At 39.0% G+C, this 23,703-nt stretch overlaps 1 protein-coding gene across 3 annotated transcripts; it reads right to left on the reverse strand.

Moving 5' to 3' along the window:
• Positions 1-98: 98 nt before the first annotated feature.
• ogdhb (oxoglutarate dehydrogenase b) lies at positions 99-22,115 on the reverse strand. Of its 3 annotated transcripts, none has more exons than XM_054612139.1 (23): positions 21,956-22,096; positions 20,507-20,919; positions 17,984-18,172; positions 16,691-16,784; positions 12,102-12,217; positions 11,219-11,373; positions 10,938-11,084; positions 10,751-10,841; positions 9,895-10,074; positions 9,675-9,803; positions 7,864-8,043; positions 6,717-6,869; positions 5,734-5,836; positions 5,523-5,651; positions 5,278-5,428; positions 4,470-4,597; positions 3,565-3,743; positions 3,316-3,387; positions 2,897-3,022; positions 2,751-2,823; positions 2,489-2,652; positions 1,803-1,957; positions 99-1,625 (listed from the first exon to the last, which is right to left on the reverse strand). In XM_054612139.1, exons 2-23 carry the CDS (start codon positions 20,738-20,740, stop codon positions 1,505-1,507), a joined length of 3,069 nt encoding a protein of 1,022 aa, XP_054468114.1. In that variant the 5' UTR covers positions 20,741-20,919; positions 21,956-22,096; the 3' UTR covers positions 99-1,504. The 3 variants fall into 3 exon arrangements, with proteins under 3 accessions (XP_054468114.1, XP_054468113.1, XP_054468115.1); XM_054612138.1 differs by having other exon boundaries at positions 20,507-20,922; XM_054612140.1 differs by lacking the exons at positions 99-1,625; positions 1,803-1,957; positions 2,489-2,652; ... (8 more) ...; positions 6,717-6,869; positions 7,864-8,043 and adding an exon at positions 8,999-9,468 and having other exon boundaries at positions 20,507-20,922; positions 21,956-22,115.
• Positions 22,116-23,703: the final 1,588 nt, after the last annotated feature.

Consider the following 23,703-nt stretch of genomic DNA (forward strand, 5'->3'; position numbering starts at 1 on the left):
AGTATAAAGTAGCAGCAAATGCAAAGTACAAGTACTTCACACTAAAGTACAGTAGAGGATGTTTTAATACCTTAAACAGACGACAAAACAAACGTCTCTCCAGGAACAACAATCTTTATTTATCCAAAACAATAAAACATACAAAGACTTTATGAAAATAAATACATCCTTTAGATCGGAGGAGATCTCATCGTGTCTTCTCAGACGTCTCCTCCGTTCCCAGGAATGATGTCGTTATTAAAAAGTGATCTCAAGTGATCTGTTACATTTGGCACCAAACAGACGGTTGACAGTGATGAAGGCAGGAGGAGGAGGAGGAGGAGGAGATAAATAGAGGTGTGTTCATGTTCACTGCATGTGAAGCTTCTGTGTGAACGCAGATTAAAGAGCAGAAACATGTTGAGTTCTGAATGTTTACTCTTCCACTGAAGAATATTTTAATTAATGTTTATTATTGTCACAGTTAATATGTGGAGGAATGTTTCAAGAAATTATAAAACATCCCTTCAACCTTTCAGCTATTGAACCTCCACCTAATCACTTTAAATAATCCCCAATATTGCACATTTACAGACGATCAATTCCAGTTAAAAAAAGGACCAGTTTGACATTCTGGGTGAAATGCAGCAGGTTATCTTAGCTTAGCATAAAGCTAGCCTGGCTCTCTCTTAACGTTTTAAAAAAAATCTGACTTGCAGCACCTTTAAAGCTTAAAAAAATAGTCACTGCACAGGAAGAAACACTTTTTACTTATAAACCCTGTTAAAAGAATAAAGTGTCATTTTTTTGATTATCTGCACAAACAGATCTCGTTACTTCTGGACTGAGCTGCTTCCCTGTTTCCAGTCTTTATGCTAAGCTAAGCTAAGCTAAAAGACTGATAACAGAGTGATGTCAATCTCATCCAACTCTTGGTATGAATACTCTTATTTTTCATCATAATACTATTATAAATAAATATATGCATCAATAAATACGTCTACATGCACAAAAAAAATCTTATTCTGAAAAATACACAATATTCTTAAAACATGAACAATATCAACATACCACACGTTTTAATCTGAAGATGATGCATTTGGAATGAGACCTAACTCAGAATATCAAACCGGAATATGATGTTTCACAATAATCACATTTTGAATATTGTCATAGTCGGAATATTAGTGTGCATGTAAACGTAGTCATTGTTTTCGACATTGTCCTTTAACTAAAATACACTTCTAGGAAATCTACCACGGATCAATAAATGATTCTGGATGAACATTATTATTAGTATTATTATTATGATGACGGCATTATTTTTTTAAATAAAAACAAATCAAAAAAGATAAAAGTCTTATTAAATTAATTTCGTATAAATTCATACATTCAATGCAGGTGAACTTAAATCACAGCTGACCATCACTGTGAACACGAGGTCGTCATGGTAACAGTGTTAGAAGTCATTGTGCGTTTCGCCTGATATGTGAATAATAATAAAAACCTGAGGAGGCGTGATAAACTACACTTTCCCTGAGAACGCCTCCAGGTCGAACGCCGTGTCCAGTAAACGCTGCAGCTCCGTCAGGTGAGTCGGTTTGTTCCCGGTGGCCGGAGCCGATGCAGGGTCACGACCCGCATACCTGAAAAACACACACACACACACACACACACACACACACACACACACACACACACACACACACACACACACACACACACACACACACACACACACACACACACACACACACAGATGAGCATACACACCTTCATATACTGGGGTAATATGGTTTTTTTCTGGTTCGTTTTGGACTCACCAGACGGGGCGGGTGTGGTTGATGGTGGTGCGGATGCGGGGCTTGACGTAGTCGTAGTAGCCCTGGTTCTTGTGCTCTTCCTGGCACCAGACCAGGTCGGCGTTCACATAACGACCCGTCTCTGCTTTCACCAGATCAAACGGGAACGGGGAGAGCTGGGAGGACAGAGAAGCAAATATGAATCAGTGCTTTTAAGATGGTGTTTGTTTACATTTTGGCAATTGGCAATATTAAAAAATATGCAGAATAATCTATAATCAGATACTGTAATCAGTGTACTCATGGACGTGCGGACAACTATCACTGGAAGACATTGATACAGAAGTAAACTTAAAAACAAGTTCTGCAGTTAGAAGTAGCGTCTTTCTTCTATCATTTCTAAGCTGATTTATGAATATTTATCCACATTGACATTAAATGATATCCTCTGAAAGTGTAAGATTCACTGAAACTAAAGATATGTGTGTGTTCAGATCTGACTGCCTTATGACTCTCCCTTTCTTAAAGTATGATCCTCAGAAAATATCGTAAAATATTTTTATGAGCATGAGTGTAAAGGTGTTGACAGGGGCCTTAGCTTTTACGCTGCAAAATGAATTCATGTTCTCGCTACTATAGTTTTTATTTCAGATCGATTTAAACCTCCTCCTCTCCTCCTCCTCCTCCTCCTCTCCTCCTCCTCCTACCTGTTCGACCCGGACCACAGCCACGGTCTCGTCCAGGCCTCTGTTCTTGCGCTCTCGGGTCAGCTCGTAGTAGATCTTTCCGGAGCAGAAGACGACTCTCTTCACCTTTTCTGGGTCGGCGGCTGCAGGACCGGCGTCTGGGATTAAACGCTTGAAGTGTGTGGCTGCAGAAAGAACCAACAAAAAAAACAACACAAACTCTTAACGACACAACGAGAGACTGAGCGATGACTCAGAGAAACGAGGTCTACAACATCTCTACCTGGCAGCATGTCGTCAAAGCTGGACTTGGCCTCCGGATGGCGCAGCAGCGACTTGGGAGTGAACACGATGAGCTGAGGAGAAACAGAGTCTCAGTGACCTTGAAGCACTAATCATCCTGACCTTTGGTTCGTCTTTAACACTTACAGGCTTCCTGAAGGGCTGCAGGATCTGTCTGCGGAGGACGTGGAAGTAGTTTGCAGGAGTGGAGCAGTTGACGACGATCCAGTTACAGTCGTAGAGCTGACGCACCGCGAAGTCCTCCGACAGTTTCTGACAGAACACGAAAAAAGGACATTTAGGAACTATTCAATACAAAACAATAAATCTTTATCGTCCATCAGGGTGGGGATTTGTCTTCGGCTCAACAAAAAAAAAAAACAACAACATAAAAAGCAGATGTCAGCATTTTTCTAGACCATTTTGTTTACATTTTGGAAAATCTGTATCACAGAAGTTCTTGGTGGTTTGTTTACCAGCAGTTTCTACAGACAAACAATCACCTGGATTCTAAAAGTCTGATAAACGTGAGCGAAATAACCTCAATGTTTCTGACAAAAACTCACAGGGAAAACATCAGGATCATCATTGCACATCTGTAGAAACCTTTCAGGGCGGGCAGACGAGTGCTCCGGACCCTGGGAGAGAGAGACAGAGAGAGAGAGAGAGAGAGAGAGAGAGAGAGAGAGAGAGAGAGAGAGAGAGAAGAGTCAACATTAAAAACAAAGTTAAAAGTTGTGTATTTCTAAGAGAAGCATCGCGGTATAATCCAGCTGTGAATCCAGATGTGTGAGTTCATGTGTCCTGGTTCGTACCATCCCCTCCATGCCGTGAGGAAGCAGCAGCACGATGCCGTTCTGTCGGACCCACTTGGCCTGACCGGAGCTGATGAACTGGTCGATGATGCACTGAGCCGTGTTGTTAAAGTCTCCAAACTGGGCCTCCCACAGAACCAGAGCGTAGGGACTGGCCATGGCGAAGCCCAATTCAAAACCTGCAGACAGAAAACAAGAGAGCAATACGGAGAAGGTTCAGTGATGAGGAGATGAAATACTTTACAACATTTACAGAGATTGGTTCTCCATCTTAACTTCCTAAAATTCTTGTGTGTCTCTCTTAACCCTGGTGCATCCCTTTAAAAAAAGTTGCTCTGATGTGATCATAACTACCAGATCATTCAAATGTTTATTTACATAATATTTCTGTCTTTTGTTTGTTTTTATGGGAATAAAACATAAAACTTTTTATTATTTTCTGTATACTAAATTCGAGAGGGGATCTTTTTTCACAGTCTGGAATATGCAAATGATTGGCAACAACTTAGATTTTAATACATTCCATCAACCACTGCAGTTCTCCATAAAACAGCAGTGATGCCCCTAGTGGACACCAGGAGAACAGCATGTATTTGCACCATAGGAGAAACATGAACAAATTGATTAATGTGGTGGAAAATAGTAAAAAAAAACGACAATTTTGATCTGATATTATTAATAGGTTTCAATGTTGACATTTTTGTCCTTAAGGTTTTGAGTTTCTGTATTTAAGCTACTTAGTTTATCTTATACTCATTATAGAGGCTGAGGTTTACCTTCCAAAATAAAAATCAAAACAACATACGCCTTTGCTTAAATGTTTGCCACATGCATTAACACAGACAAAATGGTCGAAAAAATTATAGCAGGGATTTTAAAACAGGGTGTGTGTTTGTGCTCCTCACCCAACACTCCATACTCCGACAGAGAGCTGTTGCAGACGGTGTAAGGAGCCTGATCGGGGGAGATGTAGTTCATCGGGATGCAGATCCTCTTATCAACGTTCTGGTCGTGAAGAACATGATGACGGTGGCTGTGAAGCGGTCACAGAAAAGAAACTGTGAGAATCATCAAGGAAGTTTTGTTTTTATAACTTTTTGAATTAAGAGAGGAACATATAGATATGTTTATACATGAATATTGGCAAACAACAGATGTAGTTCAATAACCCTCTGACCACTAAGCAGTTTTTGTGTTGAATTTCTTTTATAATTTCTTTTACAAAAATTGGAAAACACTGGAATCTATATGTACAACATTTTAATAAGTGTCTACAAGTGTTACCAGTGTTGGAAAAATAATGGAGGCTCCCCGTGCTATAAAGATTGAACTATTCACATTTTTCGGGGGGTCTCAGACCCATTGATTGACCCTTCAGACCGCCTGAAAGCCTCAATAGCAACATTTCAGGGGTCTCTAACATCATAACGCAATTATTTGTCACTTGCAAGAGTAAATAAAACGTCTTTTAAAAACCTTTTTAAAACATTTATTCACAAATATGAGTAGTGAGAGACGATTTTTTCCCCCATAAATGACACAGACAGCCAGAGATGAAGCGACGCTGTCTTCACGTCTCTTTGTGGACCTACTAGGACCCCCTTTGGACATATTTGATTTGAAGTGCAGTAGACAGTTGACTGTGCCAATAGTTTCTAAGCCTTTCTCTCAAAAACACAGTGAGAAACAAAACCTCGTTCCTGTATGAGTTACCTGAACGTGCCTCTCTCCACATCCTGTCCACTGAGGCGAACGTGGATCCCCTCTTTGAGCAGAGAGCCAAAGGCCATATATTCCCCCAGAGCCCAGTCACACACTCGCTGATTCACCATATTTGCTCGGCCTTTTAGGATACGACTCAAACCTGAAACACAAACACACAGCATTTAAATTACAGATTATAAAAGAGACATTTTGAGGATATTAGTTGTAAACAGGAGGAGGAGAGCGGCCGGTACCTCCATGGATCAAGAAGTCCTCCTCGGGAACAGAGGCAGCGATGTTTCCAATATGGCCGAGCTCTTCCTCACTGATGCCGGTGGAGGGGCAGTTCATAGTTTTAGGCTGTCCCTCCAATGTGAAGAAATCTACAGACGACACACAAAGAGGTCACAGTCTGGACTATATACTATGATTTAAATATAAACATACGATATAAAGCCTCCTCACCGGGCCACGGGGAGTCCAGCCAGTGTTTGATGTGAAGGATCTTCTCATCTTTGGAGCGAGCGTAAGCCTCCTCGCATATTTTGTCATAGCTCGCTACTTCCTCCTGAAAGAGAAAGATGCAGGTTATATATGTTTACCCAACATATTCATGTTCCAGACACTGACAGGGTTTGAAGGTCACTTTCACAACAGGAAGAAGGTGTTTGTTTCATACAAGGCACCTCATTCATGTCTCCAATAGTGGACAGGATTAACTGCTTTGAAAAATCTTCTTTTCAATATTTAAAATATATAATTTTCTCTCAATCAAAACAATAACAACAGTTGTAGTTTATTTATGTTGTGAAGCAGAGTGGGATCATGGGAGTCGTGAATAAAGTAGCTTCACGTTAAAATCAATTGTTCAGATGACGCAGGTTACTGGAGGAGCTGAGACGAGCTGCTGCTCACATTTGTTCTCTGATGACTCAAGATCCAGACGTCTGATGACTAAAAGTCTAAGTGACTAAAAAGTGTGTCGTAAAGTTGTTGCATAAAACTGGATAAAAGTCAGTTTATCAACGCTGACGCAGCACAAAGAGGATAAGACGCCACTGACAGGCGACCGAATGAAACACACCTTAATAGTGATCAAAACTACAGATATCTCTGTTTGAATATTGTTTGAAACATTTGGGATAATGTAAGAACACAACTCATCTAAATATATAACAAATATTGAGACATTTTCATGTTGAAAAGTTACATTTTATCTTTGTGTTGCTCGTCACAAATTGCAAATGGGTTAGCAGAAATGTTTAATCTACATTTGTTGAGCCAGAAAGTCAATTATAGTCTTGATCCTGCACTGACAAATGAGCCTTCATCATCAGAATAAGAAGGCGCCTCTGCCTTTGTTGGGATGCCAATGTAAAACATATATCACTCTGTGCATGATCACACCTGGTCTTCCAGAAAAGTGCGTACACATGTAGCATCTTTACCTCGTACGCTTGTGTTGTGACGACGCCCTCTGCGATGACTTTTTCTGCAAACTTCTGCAGGACACATTTCTGCTTCTTGATCTGCTTGTACATCAGCGGCTGCGTGAACATCGGCTCGTCCATCTCGTTGTGGCCGTTACGTCTGTAGGACACCTGAACGTGAGGAGAGGAGAGTTTAGAGAAGCTCCTCTTTACACACAGTTCTTCTCAAGTGACTGTTTTTAGTAATTATCATGTCAAAACATAAGTGAACTTCAGTATTGATATGTGCTTGGCAAAGTTCAAGGTTCCTGTTGTCTTGTGTATTTCCACATTATGTTTATTATTTTTGTATATTATCTATCTTTGGTTTATTAACTTGAACTACACGTCTGCCACTAGGCGCTCGCTCAGGTACGGTCAGAGCTGTTCAGACCTGACTGTCAGAAATAGTTCACTGATAAAATCACTATTTACATGTCTTCATGAGGATTTCATGAAGATGGTCAATTAGTTTTTAAACACCCTGAGGCTTTAAAAAAACATGTTAAGTAAATATTTTGCAGCCAAATCAAATATTTTACAGGATATTCAACCTTTGTTTTTCTAAAATGCCTTATAATACTTGACTTCTTTCTTTAAAAAGGCAATAAAGTAGTTTATGAATATGAGATATGAGTTAACAGATAATTACAATCCCTCCTCGGCATTGTGGAGTTTAGTTTATGGCTTTTTGGTGGTTACACTCGTTATCTTTTTGATTCCTCACAGTTCATTTTGTTTGTACGCCCTCTGGCCTTTTGGAGAATACTGCAACGAACCGCACATTGAGGATAAACACTTTTGTGCATGATTAAAGTTACAGGAAAAAGAAAAGAAAACTTGTCATGTACCGTAAACCCTGACGGTTTGTTAGGAAGGTATGAAAACAGAGATACAACCAAAGCCTCTGTTGTTTCCAGTCTGACCTCACAACTAGTTGCCTGGACCTGTCAGGCCACGCTTCCATGTATAGGAAGCTGTAGCTAATCCAGTAAATGTCAGTGGATAATTAAAATACCTTGACCATCATTTTTCTGTTAGGGCTCCACCTTTAAAATCCTGTCAGCAGACAAACCCCCCTGCATATAACTGTGGAGCACTAAAGACCTCCCTCCTGTGTACTCACCAGGTCCACGACTACATCTTTATGGAAGGTGGTCCTCCACTCGGCCGCCACTTTACACACATACATCACCGCCTCAGGGTCGTCCGCGTTGACGTGGAAGATGGGAGCGTTGACGACACGCGCCACGTCTGTGGGATAAGCAGACGAACGCGCCATCCTGGGATCTGTGGTGAAACCGATCTGTGTGGATGAGAGGATTAATGACAACATTAGACAGATTTAAACCAGCAGAGTTTACTCTTTTTATCATTTCAGGCTGTGTATTTAAAAAAAAAAAACTCTGATGACTAAAAACCTAAGTGACTAAAAAGTGTGTCGTAAAGTTGTTGCATAAAACTGGATAAAAGTCAGTTTATCAACGCTGACGCTGCACAAAGAGGAAACGCCACTGACAGGCGACCGAATGAAACACACAGTGATCAAAACTGAAGATTTCTCTGTTAGAATATTGTTGGAAACATTTGGGATAATGTAAGAACACAACTTGACTAAATATATAACACAAGTTGAGACATTGTGTAGAAAAGTTAACCTTGTTTTGCGCGTCACAAATTGCAAATGGATTAGCAGAAATGTATAATCTACATTTTTTGAGCCAAAAAGGCATCAATTATAGTCTTGATCCTGCTGAAAAAAAAAAAAAAAAGTTATATAAAAAGAGAAAACCCCAAATATCATAATGAATAGAAGTGTTTTGACTTTTGAAATCAACGGCAGGATTAGTTTTCTCTCCACTTTGACCTACTTGCACGTGTCCAAAGTAAGGTATAATGGCTGGAGATGACGGAGAATCCTCCTGCTTTCCCTGAACTCACCGGAGTGTCAACAGTTCTGCCTTCCTCCGTGAGTTATGTAAACAAAGAACAGGAATCTGGAGACTTTAACAGGTCTAAAGTAGCTCATGCCGTCCAGAAGCTCCTCTTTCTGTTCACTTTGTTCCCAGTTGACTAGTGAAATAAGTTATTATTACATTCATTTGACCATGTGGCCTTACTGTGGTACATTTCCCCAGAGAATATGGTGGTTATATCACACTTGAGACCATCTAAAGAGACAATATAAAACCAATAATCTGTTGACAAATCAAGACTACTTTAAAATGAAAATTGAATCCTATATTTGGAGAATCATGACAAAAACAGTGGTTGTGTTTGACTTTCTCGTGGTCCGTCATTTTGACAGACAGGGTTGTAAATATTCCGTCATAACCTGTTATTACTAGTCATTTAAATTGAGTAAATTATAAGTCAGACATAGAATGACGGACACGATGACATCTATCTTTTTAAAATACATTTTGAGTTTTTTTTACTGAGGACTGAGTCAACGACACACAAACATTAACATTAATATGCAGAACAAGTTTATAATTTATGCGTTCATAAGGGAATGGAGAGAAGAGATGAACAGAGACACGTCACCGACCTTGCTGTCAAATTTCTTGTCAACACAAACGAAGCAAATGTATAATTATATTTCCGTATTTGCAGCAGACGGATGACTTTCATGTCCTTTTTATTTCATACTGAAGGCTGAACCGGCGCTCTGCTGCCACACTAGAGACTGGAATCCCCAGACTCTCTGAACGTAGGATTTCCCAATTTCCTGCAAGCACAGATTAACCTGGAGGAAATTCCCACAACGTGTGCCGCTCTGTGACACGTCAAAGTGACAAACAGCCTAAGAATTTATGTTGCATATGATTTATGATGCCTCGAAAACTTCACGAAAAACAGCACTTCATATAGCTAAACTGGTTTCGTTTATTTAACATATCCCATTAAGGTGCTGAAAGACACGAGGGTGGGTACCTGGTTGTTGACCACCACGTGTATGGTGCCGTGTGTGGTGTAGGACGGCAGGTCAGACAGGTGGAACGTCTCGTACACGATACCCTGGCCTGCAAACGCAGCGTCGCCGTGAAGCAGAATGGACATCACCTGTAAAATCAGGGTACAAAAACGTTAAGAATACGAGCAAAGGTGCCTTTTTTATGTCCCCCTCCATTTGTCTGTATCAAACCCAGCGCACCCTCTTGCCCTCAGTGTCTCCGCAGTAGAACTGCTCGGCTTTGGTTTTTCCCTGAACCACCGGGTCCACGGCCTCCAGGTGGGACGGGTTCGCCATGAGAGACATGGTGATCTCCCGGTCGCTGACCCGGTTCATCCTCTTGTGATACATCCCCAAGTGATACTTCACATCACCAGAACCCTGAGAGCAGAAACATCAGGAAAGAGTTTATACTTTTAGGCTGCAACTAGTGCTAAAGGATTGGTTTGTAAAATCAATTCGTGATTAACAGACAATGTTTTGTCAGTTAGTCATTTAGCCGATTCATCAAGTATAAATCTTTGGGATTTGGCCTGTTGGTTGATCAAAACAAACTAATTAAAAGAATAGTTTGACATTTTGGAAAACATGCTTATAAGCCTTTTTGTCAAGATTTAGATATGAAGCTACAGCTGGTTAGCTTAGCTTAGCATAAAGACTGGAAACAGGGGGTTACAGCTAGCCTGGTAACAAATCCACCTCCCTACTGCTCTAAATCTCACTATTTGACATGTTAAATCGTGTTTGCTTAATCGCTAAACAGACCAAAGTGTGTGAACAAGATGTTGTGTTTGTAGAGACAGTTATGTGCTGGAACTATAGTATTACTCGGCTGGGCTAAGACTAAACAAAACAAGATATACACGTGATAATTAGTGAGTTTTAGAGCCATTTGTTGGCACATTCTTTTAATCTTTGGAGAAAACCAGGTTTCTCTTTCTAATTCCATTCCCTTTATGCTAAGCTAAGCTAATTGCCTGCTCACTGTAGCTTCATATATTGGAGGTATAACGATATTCTCTTTTCACTTTTAGCAAGTTCATGTTCATGTTCAAACCTCGTCAGCAGCTTCCAGTTTAGAGTCGAACTGGCAGAAGATTTGGTCCAGCTCCTTCCGGATCACGTTAGCCAGAACGTTCAGCCTCCCTCTGATGGAGAACCACACACCAGGTACAAGCTGTTTCATCTGATGGTATCATGTGTCAAAAAGGGTTGGATGTCTGCGTGGTACACCACTGTGTTACCTGTGAGGCATCCCCATGATCACACTCTCCACTCCGCTCTGGCTGGACTTGTCGATGATGGTCTTGAGGGCCGGGATGAGCGATTCGCAACCCTCCAGACCGAACCGTTTCTCAGAAGACCACTTCCTCTGGAGGAACTCCTCAAACCTGTGAACAGGTGGTGGTGCTGCTGCTTCACATTGAGGCTCATAATCCATCCCCACCCACCTCCCCCCCACTTTGCATGCTTTTCCGTTTAATTACGGAGGTGTGATGAGGAATGTGCAGAAACTCAGACAGACCTTGTGGATCGGATCATCCTGCCCAGAAGAGTCCTCTTCTCCTCCGGACTGAACTGCATGACTCCTGGTGTCTCAAACTTCTGCCTGATCCACTTGCACTGCTCCACGTCGTTAATGAACATAAACTCGACTCCGATGTGCTGACAGTAGGCCATCTGGAGGAGAGAGGTTTAATGAGTCGAATCATCTGTGTCAGTTGTCCTGTAAAAGATCGAAGCTGCACAAGATGGGCCTCCTGCAGGAAGCGATATGAGAACTCATTTCTGGGCTTCACCAATGTTTTCTTATTTTTGCTTTTCTCTTCTTACGTATGAGAAAATGTCACATGAATGGTCGGGAGCTCTTTTACAAATTTAGGAGAAAAAACATTTTTGTTTTCACAGTTCACGAATTGTTTGTCCAATACAAAGAAAAATACGTTTTTAAATATGAAGAACATAAAAAAAATGCATATTTATCATATAATCAAATCATGATTATCAATACATTTTGATTATCCTGTAACGCCAGAACTGACGCTTAAGAAAATTACATGTTTACTTTGTGTAACTTAAATTTCACTAGTGCTGAAGTTCTTTTCCTCAAGCCATCTCTCAGATTCTTGGACATATTTCAGAGTGTTGTGTTTCAACAACAGCTGTCAGATGTTTCACTTTCTTTCTTTTTGGTGTTTCCAAGAAAACCAGTGAAGCTACTTTTTGTTTGTATTGTTTTGTCATTGAAATGTCAAATTCTACTTTGTTTTATTATTTTAATTTCTAATGGTAACGAATTGTAATGAAATATTTCACTAGTTTTTAATCCTATTTTGTGGTGTTTTACAAAAAACTATTTATCACTGTAGGAATGTTTTTCACCGTTGACCCTTTTCAAAGTGTTTTACCTCCAGGCGTCGTATAATCTCCCTGAGAGGCAAAGAGCTCTCGCTGCCACCGATGAAGGTGGTGGTGGGAAGCCGGAACACTTTGTCCAAGTCGGACTCAGTCAGTCCGTAAAAACCTGTTGCAAAGACATAAACGTGAGGAGAAAAACCCAGCGAACGAGCACAGGCATGCAAACCAGGTCAAGGTGTTGAGGGGGGGAGAGAGCTGGGAACAGAAAGACACCAAGTGACTGACATATATAACCGAGGAACAGAGCATAAAAGAAGGTACAGGAAACACACCTAGAATTTGTGATCCCTGCTGCTTTATTTTCATCTTCACTATTTCAGCTCCCTCAGCAGCTGTTTACTCTGCCAGATGACATTTAGTCCAAAATGCTGCAGCATTCAGACAGTACTTTTTCCACTTCAATTACATTTGTATTATTGATAAACTTTAAAAAGGAACTGGAGGGCTGCAACTACCAAATTTTATTTTTTTTAACATATTTTGATTAATCGTTAAAAAGTGTTAAAAAAAAGCAAAAAACGCTCATCATAATCTCCAAGCAGTACGAGAGCACGTTAGAGCCGTTGTAGATACAAAAAAAAACGTTTTGGGGGATATAATGAGAGACAAAAAAATTTAATTTAAACCTTGGATATTTGCTGAGATTATACTATCATACGTTTGCAAGAAATTCTCTAATTTAAATAATTTTTTTATCTCAGAAAATGTCAGTTTTTGTCTCGCTTATTTTGTGATTTTTTTTGTTAATTTCAACATTTTAGTCTATGACATTCTGAGTTTTCCTCTAAATATTACCCCCCTTCCCCTGTTCCGTAAATTATTATTATAATTATTTTCGTAAAATGCCCTATATTCTGTTTTACCAAAGTGATGTCTTAAAATTTGGCCGACAAAAAGTCATAAACCAAAACGTATTTAATTGACTATCAAAAATGGCAACAAATTGACAGAAACATTTATCGAATTCCATGATATTAATCATAATATTAATTTTCTTTTGATGGACTTAATGATTAATAGTTGCAGCTCAAAAAGGATTTATACACAAACATCAGTTACTGATCTTTTGATTTCCTGACTGCAGGTTGAGCTACATGGAACCACATTTTGGACTCATTATGAGCGAGTTTCAGTTCTCCTCATTAAGAGTAAAATGAGCTTTTTGGGATAAAATCGGTCAAGTAATTATATCCTCTACTCCCTTATGAGGCCAAATGTCTCTCGGGGGTTTCTACTGAATCAAAACTGGGATGAATAGAATCTTTAAAAGCCTGAGCTTTCTTCATCAGGACCCCCGAGGCTCTGGTCTAGCCTGACAGACAAGATCAGGTAGGTCCGGGGTCCTCCTTAATAACCTGCTTGTGGGTTTTAACATGAAACTGTGGTCTTTGATTGTATTCTTAACCCCCCACACACACCTTTAATGAACCAGACAGTTTGTTAGACAAGACACAGAGAGAAGCAGCTGATGTGGTCCAACAAACAGGACTGGTGTGTTTATTCTGAGGAGGAGCGGTCTGAGACTCGATAGCTTCTGTTTATCTGAAGCATGTGAAGGCCTGGTGGCACCCAAACAGAGATAAGACGCTGTGAAACAGAGGTTCTATCTACGGCTGTGTCTCTGTCAGCAAATTAGGGTTGTGCTGAGGAAAGGGGGACGGTGGGTTCAATCCAATATGCCAGAGTCAGCTCTCTTTGTTACAAAAGGGATCTTTAGACTTTCCTCCCCCTCCATGAACAGCCTCGCACATGAAAAAAAAAACCCACAGAACTTTGTTTTCTCTGATGACAGAATGAGTCAACACAGTAATCAAGCGCTGCCCACGATAACATTTTAATGAAGCGCACACAGATACGCTGCTGAGCAAAGGTCACACACCCTGTAGCTCAATATACTTTTCCCTTTTCCTCCAAGAGAAGGATCATGAAACTCACGGTTCAGATCGTATCACGGATCAGAGCCACGGCTTGGATCAGCACAAAAGAAAAAAGGGAGCAAATATAACTTTTAGAGATTAAAACAGACACAACTAGCAATAAGAGATGAAGGACAACATAGAGGAGACCAGTAAAGAGCACAGTACTAGTTAATAAGCTAATGATGAACCACAGGAAACATGTTTTGAATTGAATTTCACCAGGAACACCACAGACCGGATGAGGGCCAAGAGTCAGTTAGCTCCCACTAGAAGAGCAAAGAGCAGGTTCTCCTCCAACATCTGATCAGATAACACACACGTTCAAACTCTGGAGGCATGCAGAGCCACAAACACACACATACTGTGGGTAAAGTACTGCACAGAGCTTCTCATTTACTCTCACAGGCCGTGATTAGGAACGCCGACACCGACCTTTTGTCCGACCTCTGTGAACCTCAGGTCCACCCGGACAAAGCAGAACACAGTGAAAACTGAACAATGACACTTCTAACCGTCGAACAACCCATCACAGCTCACAACAATCAACCTGTTTTTGAACTCAGAGGCCCAACCTTTTCATTAGGCACAATGACACTTTGCTGCAGGCATGCATCACACGCCACACACACACACACACACACACACACACTTTCCAATATGTTTGAACTCTTTGCATCACTGCAACAAAACTGACAAGTCAATGTTTAGTTTACACAGTAAATGGAACAGAGCAAACATGTGACCAAACTCAATAAAGAACATTTTTAATTTCCCAGATCACTTCCCAAACATTAGACCTGAAAGAAAGTGTTGTGTTAACAACCATAAAGCACGTTTTCTTATCTGGCTTCCTCAGAAACTATAACTCGCTGTACAGCCTGTGCTGATAAGATACACGTGTGAAAGGCCAAACGTGACGTATTAGGGCAAAAAACATTAATGAATAATATTCCGGTTAGAAACGTTTGAGACATATTTACAAAAGAGATAGATTTTCTAATGCAGTGTTTCTTACTTTAAGACATTATGTCTAATGGCTTTATCAATGGGTCATAAATGTTTTTTTAATAATAATAATTAATAATAAAACAACTCTTAGGTTGTTACCAGATGTAGCAGGTTTGTATCCTCTATCATAACTGTCCCTTTGATTCTTCTTAGAAAGCAAAAAAACCAACTAATTAAGTTACTCTTTCTAAGAAGCAATAAACTCTGCTGTTATTAATGTTAGTAAACGATTAACAGCCTGTTTTACTATTAAAATAATTTATAAAGTCTGCAGTTTAATAACTTTTAAAACTGACCTAAAAAAAGGACAGAGGTCGAATTCCAAAAACGTAAAAGCTCTCCCTCCGACAACTTGTTTTCAGCAACATTTTGAAGGTTAACCATAACTGGAGGGCTTCAAGTAACGACTTCTATAGATTCATCTGCAGATTACTTTCTTAAGTAATTGACTAGTCAATTCCATAAAACCTCAGATAATAGTAAAAAAAATGGACGGCACTCCTGTCCACAGATATTATACAGAAACACTTTGTGACATGGTACAAAATGTTTTTATGTACACCAGCCAAAATGATGTTCTTATCAATTACTATAAAGCATTACTTATATTTGTATATATATATTATTAAATACAAGGGATAGTTTAGAAGTGGAGTTCTATGAGGTCCTTCTCCATAGTCAGTGTTAATAATAATAATAATAATAATTGATTGTACTTGTATAGCGCTTTTCTAGTCTTCCGACCACTCAAAGCGCTTTGACATTACCAATCAATCACCCATTCACACCCATTCATACACTGATGACAGGAGCCACCATGCAAGGTGCCACCTGCCCATCAGACTCTAACTAACATTCATACACATACATACACACACCGCAGGAACAGCCTGCGGGAGCAATTTGGGGTTAAGTGTCTTGCCCAAGGACACACCGGCATGGACTGCCGGAGCCAGGGATTGAACCGCCGATCCTCTGATTGGAGGACGACCCTGCTCTCCACTGAGCCACAGCCGCCCACTGTTACTACAGTAGATGGAGTTTGGTGAAACAGGCGTACGGGAGAAAAGCAAAGTACCGCTGTGGACGTCATTTAGTCCCCTAAAAGAATCGATATCCGTTTAGGTGAACGCTATATTTAGAATATTTTCACCTCTTTATCTTACTGTCAGACAGACCTTTATGACGAGGAACTGAAGCTGTTATCTACGCTCTCTGCAAAGACCAGACTCCATTGACAAAAACAGTCATTTTACCTCAAAGAACACAGGAGGTGCTGGTCTACTTCTGCCTCCATCTGTTAGTGTGTTTGTGTTATTGTGTAAAATTACTGTTTTTGTCAATGGAGTCTTGTGACTGATAGAGCATACCTAGACCCTGAACCTACAGTACATTACATTCAAAACAGAGTAAAGGTGGGTTCATGGACGTGAACATAAGTGGTTTGACCAGGTTGGAGGGGAGATCACTGAAGATAAGTGTGTTGGAACTGACGAGTGTGTCACATGGAGAAAGGTGTGCACAGAGCAGAGTAGAAAGAAAAACACTCAATGTAAAGCGTGGGATGGGACAATTATTTGTGTGAAATGAAAACAGGAAGTGGGAAGAACTGGGACAGAGAGTAAACATGTAGGCAGGTTGATATTCCTCACCAACGTTCTGGAAGCCAACGGTACAGGGGGCATCGTCAAAGTCCACACAGCTGATCTCCAGAGGGTCCAGCTTGGCTATGTGATGTCCTCGTACCTTTTGCACAGAGAAACACAGCTCAGTGATTGTGTAACAGGTCAGTATTTGACAACCCAATTTCTGCAGATTAGTGTCTGTCTGTGTTTGTCAACTGCTGACCACTTCCTGTAAGATTTCCTAACATATGACACGTTAGTAGAAGAGATGTAGGTCAAAGTTTGTAAATCCAATGTCCATCTAGCAGGCCTTTAGCTCGCTAAGCAAACTGAGCACATTTACTAAATGTACTACTACTTGTATTGAAATATTTCCATGATATGCTACTAAATACTTCTACTTCACTACTTTTTTACCGAATATTTTACTCCCAGAAGACCTTTATCTGAAAGCTATAGTTCCTTATTGCTATAACTGTTTTCATCATGACCAGCTGCAACATTTAAATGACACGTTAAGGCATCATTCAAAAAGTAGTTTTAAAAAAATACTTTCGAAGGATATATTGTTATTGGTTTAAAAACTAGACATTGATATCAGTATCAGCCTCATAAATACAGTACGGATAGTTTGTACTCAACACAGCTCTGATAAACAATAAAATAAGGCTGTAAACAAAAGTATGAAGAGGAACACAAGAGTAAAACTGACCTCTGAACAGAAATCAAAGTTAGCTAAAAAAAAAAAGTACACAACAGCACAGTGCAGCTGGGTGTGAATATCCGCTGCTCTGTAAATATGTCAATGTAGATTAGTTAATTGTCCAGGTAAGTTTTTTTTAAATGGCAGTATAGCATCTCTCTGAGGGATTGCTTGATAATACATTTATTTTTATATTAAAAAAAGGGCATCAAAATTAATTTCTTTATCCCCTAAAATGGCACCTAACTTGAATTTAATGGAACATTTGCAAACAAACCAAACCAGAATTTTGGTTTCAGGTTGAAAACACCGGTCTGCTACATGTATAACGTTGTCTTCTTGAACACATGCAGCCTAAAAAATGAGCCATTGTTTTCTAGATGGGGTTTGTAAAATCATTTTTTTTCTTGCCAGTAAAATGAAAGACATACTATTGTCAGTTTGCTGTTTGATCTTTCTCATCGTTTCATGATCTAGTGCTGATACCAGAGGCCTGATGATGAATGCAATGTGGTCAAACAACACTCCATCTAATATGATTCACGTTCCGAAAACAATGCAGCATTCCACAAATATAATACACAACAAAAAACATTTTTGTATTTTTTGTAGTTTACCTGGTATGCTCTTATGAGTGACTGTACTGCTAGATGATCCTCCACCAGCTTCTCCACATTGGGCTGGACCCCCACCAGTGCCCGGACACCGGCCAGTCCCTGAGAAGACCCACTGAGGGGTGGAGGGCTCTGGTAGGCTGCACCAGGCGGAGCCCCGGCGTTAGCATTACGGAAAAATATATCCCAGGACTGAGAGAGAATGAAAGTAGACAAGTTATTCAACACTATAAAACAAATATTTTATTTTACATACATATTGTTATTGTGGTTGTATAATAAAAGTATGGTTCTGTTAGATTGCTGCAAGAACGCCCTGTTAATAGCAGTGCGTGCCTTGCTTTGTGGCGGCAGTGAAAATGCTGTTTTTGAAATGCTAAAACACCAACAAATATGGATTGAAGCTGAATATTCTGTTACATAAAAACAAGATGTGAATTATTATTATTATTACATCTATCTTTTGTAGCCGCGTCATTCACTGTGTGTGTGTATGAAAGCGTGACTATTGATAATGATAATAATTGGAATATCAAGGTTATGAATGAAGCTTTGAAGCGTCAAACGATATTTAGTACAGCACTAGCTATCGGTATGATTTGAATTATGCTATTAAAGTTAAGATGATGTTAAACAGAACATGATGCTGTGATATTGTCGCACCAACCTTTAAAAGGGAGCTGTGTTTTAGTAGAGGAGACTATTTATGCTATTTAACATCATTTTTTTTTAAATGTTTAGATATTATAAACAAAATGTTCACACTCTTTCATAAATGTTTATTCACTTAACTTTGACTGTATCGCTTGCAAAAAGCTTAAAGGTTCTATTAATCTAAATATGAATTGAAACGGTCGCCCAACCTCACCTAAGCATCTAAGTTTCTACCCAGAGAGAAGAGTAATTGGCTTATTGCTTTGAGAGGCTTTTAAGATCAGTGTAGTCACAACGTAAGGAAAGCTGCTTCACAAACCGCCTCTGTAGTGAGATATCAGCAAACAAGTAGCGTGACTTAACCTTTTTTTACTACGTCATTGTAACTTGGCAGCACAACAACACAGATCATTAACAACAAACAGTAATTGCATGGTGTCTGTTATTACAAAAACCAAAAGATGAACAGTCTTTCATTGGATTTACAGTGTTGCATTAATGTAACATCCCATCCCTCCATCTTTCACGAGCTGTTTGTTTGAACATTTTTTATGACGGCTCTACAATGGGAAAGCTTGTCTCCAAGGGTATCCAGGTTAATCTATTTAATGATGTTTTTCAATTCATTGGTTGTAAATGTGAGGTTGTTCTACTTGGCCGACAAAAGGCAAAGTTTAAAGTTCTAGATAAGCTTGGTAGTAAACAGGCTTTTACATCACCCTTTCTAGTAATTTGGAAGATTTGTTTGTAATGAAAGTTATTCACTGAATTCAAGTGAGAAATGACATTTAGTAAAAGCAGTAACAACGGTAACCGAGACTGGATAATCACACCTGTGCAATATTCATTAAACAGCAGAAACAGTGAGGCCTGTCTTACGTTAAAACAGATGTTTCTTCCTCATCTGTTTCAGCGCAAAACTGTCCACCACCGTATGAAAAACCCAACTGCTCTGACCAGATCACTACATGCTAACAGCTAATCTTTTTACTCTGAGCTAACAGGGAGTTTAAAACAACATTTCCTAATGTTTATCTCCCAATAAGCTCACAGTTATTCTGTATTTTCTAACCCCCACATGCATGAATCTCACAAAGACGTCACTTGGAAATCTGTTTATATTACAAATAGTACAAACTATAGTTCAGGGTAATCAGTGTTCTCTCTTAAAGCTCTCGCAAAAACTCATTTCTATCTCTTGTGAAATGTAATGTTTTGATTATGTCATGTTACTGAGACACTGTCTTCTAACAGTGCTGCATAAATAAAGTTATTGTTATTTTAATACATGTTTCTACCAGTGCCATTAAGTGAGAAAATATATGTTTACTTTTGTATGTTGGGTAAACTGACCCTCTAACAATATATTTACATTTGAAGTGTCCTTGGTAAGTCTTGCTTTCACTTTAGATCTCCAACCCTTTAGACGCTAACATGTGCTTAACACACAGCAGTCAGTTTGTCACTTAGATGCTAATGAGGTATTTTGCACTGGACTTTACATGTTGAACATTTTTTGTGACCTTTGCTCAACTTACTTCGATGTGAAATAACTTGTGTAACTGTATTTTGTATTTTGGTTTAGAGTACATTCAGTGTTTGTTTGCTGTGCTATCTGTCATTCACTGTTTGCTCTGCTTTGCTCTGTTATTCAAACATTCATAAGCAAACACAAAAAGTACCAGCAGTGTCTATTAGTACCTTTACCCTACTTAACTACTGAGAGGACATGTGTATCATTGCTGGAGGGACACACAATCATTATGAATTAGCACTGAACCTGTTTTGCATATGTGCATGAGCAAAATTCAAGGTCTCAAGCATAAATAAAGCAGGTGTGACATTAATCACAAGACAAAATATGAACAGTACCTTGTGCACATTCCTGGGATTCTCCAGCCACGCATAGTACATCTCCTCCACATAGTTAGAGCTGGTGCCATTAAGAAAGGGCTCAGCAGCCGCTGATGAGTTCAGGCGCCTCGCAGGCTTAAACGTCCTTAAGCCCCCTTCGATGGCCCACAGTCTGGGCTGCGATGGGCTCGGGGCTGTCTGTGATGCTGCTAAAGGCCGAAGCCTTAAAACTGTAGTCCTTAAGCGGTGCATGGCTGCAGATCAGCCACGGCTCCTTAAAACCCCCTCTTCCCTTCCTGGAAGAACAACACAGCAGCAAGTTCCCCGAGGCTAGGAGGCCCCTCCACGCTCCTCTGGAGCTGCTCCTCTAGTTCCTGCTGTTTGGGGTTAACTTCTCCACGGCTCCTACTCCTGAGATCGTCCCCTGGATCCTGCTGAGGGTAAATGTAAAATATCGTCCATCAGAAACACTTCATCAGTGCGACTTGTGAGCAAATCTTAAAGCATGAGATCAAAACTATAGATTAAATATGAAAGGTGGACATCGTGACGTCACCCATTAGTTTGTGGACTGCCGTTTTGAACCCTTGATTTTGGCGACTTTGCCGTCACCATCTTGGATTGTTTTTTGGTCTGTGTGACTCTAAATGGAGCATAATTTACTATAAATATATAAATATTTATTATATATATTTATTTATTCATATAAAATAAATCAAGAGAGAAGTAGAGTAATTTTCTCATAGACTTCTATACAACCAGAGGAGTCGCCCCCTGGTGGACACTAGAGAGAATGCAGCTTTAACACATGAAACTTTGACTTCACTCAAACTACAATTTCCATTTCCTAAAACACCTGAGAATCGTAGTTTTTAGCCAATGTTACAAAATAGTGCTCTTTTTATGGTCTATTTTCAGTGGTGAATTAATCCACATTTGGTGTTCTAGTGAGTATTTAGGTGGAAGCAGAACCGGTCTAAATAAACCAGTGACAGGATGCGACTCATTTATTTCAAGTTGTTTATTGTCATTGTCATATGCACAATGAGGACTAGTTTGTTGGTGATGAACATCTGAGATCTCAGGCTCCCTCCAACAATGATCATTAAATATGTTTTAAAAGAAAAGAGTCTAAGACATAAAATAGTGTTATAGTTAAAATAAAGGCATAAAATATAACATATAAATAAAATAATACATATTTTGGATAAAATGGAGCTCTATGGCACAGAGGAATCCACCTGTTCAGGCTACACATACTTTAGAGTTTAGGTTTCATTATGAATATTTAGAATGTCATCATCTTTATCTTTTTATTGATGACCATGAAACCCAGGTGTGCCTTTATCTCAGGTGTAGATCAGCTGATGAACCTGAGTTTACCTGTCACATTAACATTCACCTCCTTCAGAGTTAACCACCCAGCTTCAACTTTTGCATTCTTTACCTTTTCTTCTTTTTTCTTACCTTTCTCTGTCGCCGCTCACCTGGGGCTTTCCTCTCCGCAGCGCTCACCTGGACGACACAGAGAGGTGAGTCCGAGCTCGAGCACTGTCTCGTCACTCCGGTGCTGATCTACGTCACGCAGGACGCCGACGTCAGCAGAGAGCCAGTGCGGCTGCGTCAGAAAAACACAAGGAAAACAATGAATTATTATTATTATATTCCTTTATTGATCCCCATGGGGGAAATTCAATAAATACACATACTATACAACTACACAGACAATAAATACACATATTATACTATACAACTACACAGACAATAAATACACATATTATACTATACAACTACACAGACAATAAATACACATACTATACAACTACACAGACAATAAATACACATACTATACAACTACACAGACAATAAATACACATAAATACAACATACTATACTATACAACTACACAGACAATAAATACACATACTATATACAACTACACAGACAATAAATACACATACTATACAACTACACATAAATACAACTACACAGACAATAAATACACATACTTATAACTAAATACAACTACACAGACAATAAATACACATACTATACAACTACACAGACAATAAATACACATACTATACAACTACACAGACAATAAATACACATACTATACAACTACACAGACAATAAATACACATACTATACAACTATAAATACAACTACACAGACAATAAATACACATACTATACAACTACACAGACAATAAATACACATACTATACAACTACACAGACAATAAATACACATACATACTATATACAACTACACAGACAATAAATACACATACTATACAACTACACAGACAATAAATACACATACTATACAACTACACAGACAATAACACAGACAATAAATACACATACTATACAACTACACAGACACATACTATACAACTACACAGACAATAAATACACATACTATACAACTACACAGACAATAAATACACATACTATACAACTACACAGACAATAAATACACATACTATACAACTACACAGACAATAAATACACATACTATACTTTTATTAAAACACACAACTTATGAAAAAGTAGTACTTTATTTAGGTTTTTGTTTATTATATATTAGTATTGGATTATTATTATTATTATTATTATTGATGTACATGTAAGCAAGTTAGAAGATCACTTAACAATACCACAGTGTACATTTACATTTTTACTGATGTAAAAGTACATAAATATGATAGGAGATAGTTCATACTGAAGTCAGTGCTGTAGCTGATCCAGGTGGAGCTACTTTATATACATTTAGGCACTTTAGTTTATGACAAATCATTGTATTTAAGAGCCTTTATTTATGTTTTCTATATAAATATTTAAACTGACAAGTAATAAACAATTGCAGCTTCATACGTGATGTACAAGTACCCTAAATTGTACTTAATTAAAGGAGGAGTAAATCTACTTAGCCACTACTGGTGTTCAATATTCAACATGTTCACCTAAAATGTATCAGAGTAGAAGTACAAAGTAGCATAAAATTAAAATACTAATGAAATTGTGTTTAAGTACATCACTAAAACTGATTTGTGATTTGTTTCTTATAAAGTTCAGAGCAAATATTATTTTATAACCAACCCAATTTTACTATCTGTCTGATCTTTTGGACTGTTGAGGTAAAACATGATCTGTTACCTGTTGTACTTTTACACCCGGTACTTTTATATGTTCTGGTACACAGCCAGATGTA

The sequence above is a fragment of the Anoplopoma fimbria genome, chromosome 14 (assembly GCF_027596085.1).
Source record: "Anoplopoma fimbria isolate UVic2021 breed Golden Eagle Sablefish chromosome 14, Afim_UVic_2022, whole genome shotgun sequence".
NCBI classification, from domain to species: Eukaryota; Metazoa; Chordata; class Actinopteri; order Perciformes; family Anoplopomatidae; genus Anoplopoma; species Anoplopoma fimbria.